At 43.6% G+C, this 9,141-nt stretch overlaps 1 protein-coding gene and 1 non-coding gene across 2 annotated transcripts in view; one reads left to right on the plus strand and one right to left on the minus strand.

Moving 5' to 3' along the window:
- Positions 1-8,853, minus strand: part of LOC147111453 (kelch-like protein 1) — a 474,153-nt gene extending 465,300 nt beyond the window's left edge. The window contains exon 1 of the mRNA XM_085998465.1: positions 7,342-8,853. Within this exon, the coding sequence (XP_085854591.1) occupies positions 7,342-7,757 (416 nt within the window). The 5' untranslated portion in view covers positions 7,758-8,853. The remainder of the gene's footprint in view (positions 1-7,341) is intronic.
- On the plus strand, positions 4,707-4,846 carry LOC147111454 (U4 spliceosomal RNA). The gene has a single exon (XR_015079874.1). It is a non-coding gene; the product is annotated as a U4 spliceosomal RNA (small nuclear RNA).
- Positions 8,854-9,141: the final 288 nt, after the last annotated feature.

The following is a 9,141-nucleotide window of genomic DNA, read 5'->3' on the forward strand; positions in this document are numbered from 1 at the left end:
TAATGTAGTCTTAATATACATACAGCTGGGTAGTGTAGTCTTATACATACAGCTATATACAGCTCTACGGCTCCACCTAGTGTCCACTATAGAATGACATGTTATTGATCATTACAAAGGCTATTGAGTACAAGAACAAGGATGTCTTGCTGCAGTTGTACAGGGCCTTGGCGAGACCACACCTCGAGTATTGTGTGCAGTTTTGGTTGTCTTATGTGAGGAAGGATGTTCTTGCCATGGAGGGAGTGCAGCAAAGATTCACCAGACTGATACCTGGGATGGCAGGAATGACGTATGAGGAGAGATTGGGTCGATTGGGCTTATACTCGCTGGGGTTTAGAAGAATGAGAGGGGATCTCATTGAAACTTATAAAATTCTAACAGGACCGGACAGACTGGATGCAGGAAGGATGTTCCCGATGGCCGGGGAGTCCAGAACCAGGGGTCACAGTCTAAGGATAAGGGTAAGCCATTTAGAACAGAGATGAGGAGGAATTTCTTCACCCAGAGAGTGGTGAACCTGTGGAATTCTCTACCACAGAAGGCAGTGGAGGCCAATTCATTAAATATATTCAAGGAGTTGGATATATTTCTTAAGGCTAAAGGGATCAAGGGATATGGGGAGAAAGCAGGGACAGGGTACTGAATTTGGATGATCAGCCATGACCTCATTGAATGGCAGAGCAGGCTCGAGGGGCCGAATGACCTACTCCTGCTCCTATCTTCTATGTCTGTTTCTATGCTATTTAATTGTCCAGGTAATCAGTTGGTCTACCTATCTGAGCCACACCAATAGCTACTGACATCTGTGTTGTGAAGCTGCTTCTAACTCGATCCATTTCTACTAGAATGGAGTCCAAGTGGTAAATTGTGGTTTGTGCCCAGGCAACCAGTGCGCACCCAAACCGAGAGGCCCGAGGACCAATGGAAATTCGTCCTTGGACTTAGACAACATAGTCGGCCTGAGCTGAGCTGGTCTCGCCCCTCCACAGGCAGCTCGTCCGAGCGAAGCAGGCAATGTCAGTCCAATTGGAGGAGGCTACAGGAGTTGGGGGGAGGAAACATGGGAACAGAGCGTGTTCAGCCCCTCGAGCTTGTTCCACCATTCAAAGGAGATCATGGCTGATTTGAGGGGGTGCTCAGGATTGCTGGAGAAATACTCCTGCCCCTCCCAAGATGTTTTTTTTTGTTTTAAAAACAAACTTTTTTTTTGTTACTTACCTTGCGTTGCCAGCTGAAAAATGGGGAACTGCTGAAAAAGCCGAAGAGACTTAACCCCAACTAATTTTTGAAACGGGGTCCTTTATCTCTCTTAAAAATATAAATTAGTGGCCTGGATGTTGTTAAAAAAAAAGTGGCCCCACAAATGTAGCAGCGGGATCAACGTCTGTGCCGATTCAGCCCAGGCCCTCCTACTGCTAAATTGCTATGCCTGAAAAACAGCTGACACCATGAATCACTTATTGGAAAATAATAACATTTCCGTATGCTTTTTCATTCTCTTCTGTAACTTTGACCATTGTTTCAGGGATGACCAGTTTTACAGGTGACTGAACCCTGCCAGTTCCCCATTACCCAGCACATATTAGTAAAACTTTCAAAGGGGAAAAAAACTGAAGAGCGAGGCTCTCAGTCCAGGTTTATTCTTCTCCTTGATATCTGAGCAACTGCAAAGGGGTGCATTCACAATGAATCAAAATTTAGATCATTCCTGCCATTTAACCATCTCCTGTTTTCTACTGAACGTGTGTGTGCTTCTCTTTCCCCCTTTATGTTCCTTTTTTTTTTAAATGCTGTTGACACAATGGGTCGAATGGCCTCCTTCTGTGCCGTAAACCTCTATGATTCTATGGTAATATCTTCCAGTTCTGACAAAGGGTCCATTCCTGAAATGTTAAACCGTCCATTCACTCCACAGATGCTGACTGACCTGCTAAGTGTTTCTAACATTTTCTGTTGTTGTTTCCACACTTCCAGTATCTGCAGTTTTTTTGGGGTGGTGGGGGGACGGACGACTTTTGTTTAGAGGCATGAAGGTGGCTGCCTAAAAGTGCAATGTGTGAACTAAGCTAAGAAAGTCTTTGTCGGAGATTGAATAAATCGTTTCCTTTGTGCACCAACAACCCACGACCACCAGAATGGAAGCATCAGCAAGAATAATGACATGCTTTCTCGGCTGATCAGCAACTTATCAGATACAGCATCAAGACTTATTCTGTGAGTTGCCATATCAACATTGCACAGAACAGAACCACATGCATCATCCTGTCCCCAAGTCCACAATAATTACTCTCCGTGTGGAACTGATTGATAGATTGTGTATTCAGCTTATGCAAAATGTAGAGGTAATTTGAAAAAAGTAATTTACATTTTTTAATTTTCTTTAGATGACAGCCCATTCTGTTACCAATCAACATAACACAAACAGTCTATCAGGTCATTATCACATTGCTGTTTGTGGGAGCTTGCTGTGCGCAAATTGGCTGCCACGTTTCCCACATTACAACAGAGACTACACGCCAAAAGTGCGTCATTGGCTGCAAAGCGCTTTGAGACGTCCGGTGGTGGTGAAAGGCGCTATAGAAATCCAATCTTTATTTTTTCTTTCACCTGCTAGGAGTGCATCCTCAGGAATTTAGGCTCAACCAATTCACAGTCCCCCACAACTTTACACAATGGCTCCAATTGCCAACAAGCCTCCGGCACCTTGCCCAAGTGCCAGCTTATCATGCATTGGTCTTGGTGGGCTATTCAACTGTGGGGGGTGGGGGGGGGGATCGCGACCGAGGCCAATCCTGTCTCCATCTATCTTACATACAGGCATACTTTCCGACACAGGTCATTAAATAGTGTTTGACTGAGGCGGGGTATGTTTTTTTTGTCCTCGTTTCTGTTCCACGCAATCGATTTTCAGTGCAGCGCTACTGTTGAAATGCAGTTGAATGCAAGCGATTCACACCAGTAGCTGGGAGGTAGAAGAGAAAGAGTTCTGCTGGTGATTTTATTACCAATTTGCCATCATACTGAAGTGTAATAACAACAGCCTATCCAATAGAAAAATATTCACTGTGCAGCGACAAATTGCTAGGTTTCTTGTTGGCAAGGGAAGTGGTGACAGCATTAATAAGTTAAATGGCCACCAATCAGATAATAAACAACTTTGTATGGAAGCACTTAGTAACCCTCGCTGTTGTAGCCGTGGTCATGTCGTGGAGTGGCATAAAGTATTGGCACATACCGGGTGGCCTTTTTCTATATAAAAATGTAATAATACATAAATCCTCTGCTGATTTTCCGTGGCTACATACCATACTCAATTTTCATACCTGCTAGCTATTACTATACAGGGCTTGTTGTCTAAACGAGAATCACAAGAGGTTTCTGCGCAGACTACACAAACAGGCAGGAGAGATAAGAAACCCCTACGGGGAGAAGTCATGCAATTCCACCTTTCTCAATAAGATCTGCCTAGGTTTTGCCACACAAAGTACTGATCAGAAGATTGATTTTTTTTTTTTTTTTTTGAGAGTCAGCCAGCTGATCTGATAATCTTTTTGTTCTGTTATTTCCACCCCCCTCAACCCCTCCAAAATGTGTTGCATGTATTCTAACCAATTGCACCATGAATGTTATGTTAAATATTTGTACTGGGACTAAAACAAAACTCAACCACAATCTGTGGGCTATCTGCCAAGACAGTTGAATCTACCACCTGCTTCTCCCATGCAAGTTTACAATCTGCCTGCAGTTCAGACAAAACTTTGCTAACCCATCCTTCAGGATTTTTTTTGTTACTGACTCTCCTACTTGCCTTTAAATAAATCAATAAAATTGAGGAGTTATAGAAACATAGAATCATACTGCACAGAAGGAGCACAAAGGCTGGCATGGACTGGCTGGGCCGAATGGCCTGTTTCTGTGCCGTATATCCTATGTATTTCGCCCAATCATGCCTGTGCCGGCTCTTTGAAAGAGCTCTCCAATTAGTCCCACTCCCCTGCTCTTTCCCCATAGCCCTGCATTTTTTTTCTTTTTTAAAAAGTTTCTATCTAATTCCCTTTTGAAAGTTACTATTGAATCTGCTTCCACCACCCTTTCAGACAGTGCATTCCAGATCACAACAACTTGCTGAGTAAAAAAAAAAAAAAAAAAATTCTCATCGCCTTTGCCTTTTTTCCCAATTATCTTAAATCTGTGTTCTCTGGTTACTGACCCTCCTGCCACTGGAAACCATTTCTCCCTATCTACTCTATCAAAACCCCATTTAATCTCGAACACCTCTATTGAATCTCCCGTTAACCTTCTCTGCTCTAAGGAGAACAATCCCAGCTTCTCCACATAACTGATGTCCCTCAGCCCTGGTATCATTCATAAATCACCCTATAGTTTAGTGGATAAAGGCACCGCTAGAGCCATATAGACTAGACAAGGTCCCAGGTACAATCTTCATCTGTGACCGAAGTTTGGGGAAGCATCAAATGTGGTACGATGACCACAGTACCACTGGGCTAGGAACAGAAAAATCAATCAGGATTCTTGTTCCTGATTGTGAGCCAGTGATTAGTGCTGGAAAATGTGTGAACGTCAGGGGAGGGTGGCATGGCCTGATGTCCCCATGGCCAGACAACCTACCAATTCTCATTAACTAGCCTGTGACTGCTTGAGCGAAGTGCTGGAGGGTGACTGGTCCAGGTGATATTATGCCCTGCTTTGTGCAGTGGCAGTATCGTTGCCCATGTGGTTTAACTGAGGCATAATTATTGCTGATTGAAACCTTTTCCCAATATCCCACTGTAATGACTTGAAATGTAGTCAGTATTTGCAAATTTTTTGATAGTCTCTGCCTTTTTCCGCGGATTTTGTCTCTCCCTCTGTTGAAAAGGGGAAGCTAGATAAACACACAAGGGAGAATGGAATGGAAGGGTATGCTGATGGGGTGAGATGAAGCAGGGGTGGGAGGAGGCTGGTGTGAAGCAGAAACACTGGCAGGGACCAGTTGGGCCGAATGGCCTGTTTCTGTGCTGTAAATTCTATGTCATTCTATATAACATGCCTTCATGAGAAAATTGAAGCAATTAAGATAAATAATATCGAGACATTGGGGGCAATTCTAACCTAACCCAAACGGATGGGATCGAATGCAACAGTGGTCAATGGAGAGCAATATTGAGCGGGGTGTAAAACCGACATGCCACCCGATCCCGTGGGATTACTGCCCGGTGAGTTAGGTCACTATTACCCCCATTCTTTAGCAAGTTGGCACATGAGCAGAGATCAGTTGATGTTCATTACATTTAATAATAAAACTAATAAAAAAACTATAACATCCTAGAGCAAAGAATTCATTTTACCATCGCTGAAGTAATTTTTCCACACGTCTAATTCAACACAAAAACAAAACAGAACGTGATCCTTCTCTTCACTTCAATCAGACATGCCCTTTCCTTTCAATGAATAACCAAGTGCTTTTTTTAAATCAACAAAATCTCCTATTTTAATGTCCATGCATTTATTAAGAAGGAATGTTTAGCTTCCTGACCATGTTCTCAGCTATGTTTATTGTAGGTTTGGGAATTAATAAAATGTGTTCTAATGAAGTAATTAAAGCAAACCCAACAGATTCAATTTGAATGTAAAAAAAACTCCTGCAGTGTAAATAATTATTAATCCTATATGTCAATCAGACATTTCCTTTGATGGGATGACACTTCATGGGTGTTGCAAAAAGGAATGTGATAATAGGTGCCTTGCAATACATTGTTTTTAACGCACATCTCAAGAGAAGATTCAAACAAACAGATAGACAATTCCACTTCCTTCTCTCAATCGATTCTATGCATAATTAGATATTTTAAAATAAACCACTCAAATGGAAACTAAAAACCATGCATTAAAGTACCAAAGTTGAATGCAACATAAATTGGAGGGTTAGTGCAGATGTAGGGATTTGATGGAAAACTCCTGTCAGTATTTTTACTATTGGACCGTATAGAAAGTCAGATACTGTAGCCCTTTTAGATTCACTGCAAGAGTTGCTTTTTTTTTAAAGTGAGACTTTAAGCTCCTCTGTGGTTGAATGCTGCACATGAGGTGGTACCAAACAATACAGACTAGAATATCTTAGGTTTGATCATTGTTTGGCGGTGAGTTAGCCGGAGGGGCAATAGGAACACTATGGTTGGAGTCATCTGTGGACCCGAGAGGTAAAAGCTAATCAAACCAAGTCCCTGTTCCGGATTCTTATCTGCCGAGCTCTGCTGGATATTGGATTTTTGAACGAGGACAGAATTAGGCATGATTGCGAAGCCTCCCACAGGTGACTAGCCTGCCAACACTCACCGTCTAGGCTCACAGATGAAGACTAGGTACGGACGAATCACCCGAGGACTATTAATGTCTGGGTAACCATGCCATGCATGATGCAGTGCAGTCAATAGAGGCAAGGAGATAAGTCCTTATTTTCTTTGGGGGTGAGGATAAGGCTCCCTTTGGAATGTATTCTCCCTTCATTGGATTCCTGCACACTTTGCACCAATCCTGACCAAGATAGCGCCATGTGACCAACTTACTGATCTCCACCAATGCTGCGTTGAATCTGATTACTAGACGCATGGAAGAGTGTTCAGACTGACTCTCTTTCAGACTTCCCTTTCACCCTGGGAAAGGTGCCCAGACAGCTCCCAAATCAGTGCCATCTCATGGAGCACAGAACTGAAGCATGTGGAGCAAGATCGGTACAAATATCTGACCTACATATGACACAACGCGTTGGGACTCCAACAACTGCACTACATCGGTGTCCTTTTAATGACCAGACTCAAATCAAAAAACAATATTTCTACTGAATGTGCTCCTACATATGAAGAGTAAACAGTTTAAAATTGGATTTAAGACAATCAAAAGAATGTAGAATTTCTGGATACCATTAAAAATAAGTATCTTGGCATGTATATGTGTGTGTGTGTGTGTGTGTGTGTGTATTTTGCTCAGACAATGTGTGTTCATTTTTACCACTGACTAATTCATATTCTGTGTTACAAATATTACTGCTTGGACTATATCCAAGAGTCACCACATACTGTATCTATTATTGAGAAGAGCCTGTAAAATTACTTTCGGAAGGCATTCTACAGGTTAAGCCTGTGGAGATATGTCTCTTCAGACTTTCATTGCTATGATTATTTTCTCAACATATTGCTAAGCCGCTGCAGGTTACAGACAGGCGCTATACCGATTTTATTTGAAGTAGTTTTGATGCAAGAGGCGAGACACAATTATATTAGCGACTGGGACCCGGCCCCTTTAAAGTTACTTCTATAGGTTGAAAGCTGGAGCTTATACCTGTGCAGGCACCCATCATCGGTTCCCTCACAACAGTCAGTGGCCAGCAACTCCTTCTTCACCTCCTCCAGCGTTGCCTTGCTCTCCCTGGTAAACTCCAACCTGGGCACTTCTTCCAGCGCCTCCACGTAAAAGACGGTGCGTTGTTCCGGCTGGCATTCCAAGGTGCCACTTCTGCCGTGGCCCGGGAGCAGGATGCCATTGACGGCGCTGCTCTTCTTCCAAAAGCTCCCCCTCTCGTGGTTGTGATTCTTCAGCCTGTTCTGGCTGGTGCCCCAGTGCTCGAAGCTGTCCTGCTGCTGCTGCTGAAGGCAGCCTCCGCTGCCGGCTGAACCGGACGACGGATGGTTGAAGAGTTTCCAACGAAGCCGCAGGATGTGCTTGACGTCGAATTCTTTCCTACCGGAGCCTGACATTTTTTTTTTTTTTTTACTGCTGCCGTCTAAGCAAACTCTTGGTGGACTTCGAGGAGGACCCGTGTGGCAAGTGGCAGAAACAAGAGTTGGCGACGGTGCGACTCAAGTCTCACAGGACGGATGCACAGGCTCCAGGGTGTGCAAGATCCTGACACTTGCTCAGAAGCTCAGACTTGAGCTGCTCTGCTCCACTCACTCACTAACTGCTAGAGCCACACTCAAGCAAATGACGAGGTTACCTTGTGAACAACAATCAGCTTTACTACAGGATGCAACCTGCGAGCACAGTTATAGCAGGTGGCTTTACACCCTACAGATGTGAAGGGAAGGAAGGGGGGGGGGGGATGAGCAGAGTCACCTATAAGCTTCCCTGTACTTCCTCCATCTGTTTCAAGTTCCAGAGGCGGCAAATAGTCTTGACAGGTACTGAAAACAATCTGCTGATAGATGTACACACACGACTGTGCTATCATGGATCTCAGAACCAAATTTTCTCTTCCTTCCTCCCCCTCTTGTGAGTGACGCAGATGTGTTCTGAAGCCTCCACTGAGTCTAGAGAGGCTTTCTGTCTCTTTTTATTTTCCAGCTTTAATAGTCCCTCTGTGTTGATTCATCACCTCCCCACTCAAACAGTTGAATGTCAAGAGCAGGAGTACAGCAAGAAACCGATGCAGCCAAATAAATAACCTTGCACTGAAGCTACACCGAGCCTATTAGGCCACTTACTGATTACAAGAGGTTACCGGTTAGTCACAATTAGCAAGAGTGCCATTTGCCAGGCTGATGCACATTGAGCTATTAAAGCGAGGTGTTAGGAGTTCATCTGCTTCAGCCTGTGCAAAGAAAGAAAGAATCAGGCAGCAGTCTTTAAATGTCCCTGTCTAACAGTGTTAATGGATCCAGTCACAGTTAGAACCATGAGAAGGTCTGTTACGGCGCAACAATCCTTTGAATTACCAGCTTATAAGAATAGATTTTTCTGCAGAAGGCTGTAAGGATCTCTGTCAGTAAAACACTCCATTTCCTGCTGATCAAAATTCAGTAAAGGGAAATATAACAGATCCTCTGATTTTGCACCAGCTTATAATTCGCAGCAGATCATATAAAATGCATGAAAGCTGCAGGCATTATAATTATATTCAGTGCAAGAAAAATCAAATGGCTTGCTAACGAGAGTGTGGGGGGAGGGGAAAGAATCACCTGTTAGAGGCTCTGTCATAAAGGTCATCTGCTCTCCAAATGCACAGCTCATTTATTTTGCTATTCCCTAGCTATAGTGAAACATCAAAACTGTCAGGAGAAACCTTAATACGTTAACAAGTAAAAGGGAGCAAGGAAGAAGTTCAGCGCTGTGCTGGAATACGACAGCTCCCCATTCTGACAG

The sequence above is a fragment of the Somniosus microcephalus genome, chromosome 10, assembly GCF_052327205.1.
Source record: "Somniosus microcephalus isolate GS21.2 chromosome 10, FLI_Smic_1.0, whole genome shotgun sequence".
Taxonomy (NCBI): Eukaryota; Metazoa; Chordata; class Chondrichthyes; order Squaliformes; family Somniosidae; genus Somniosus; species Somniosus microcephalus.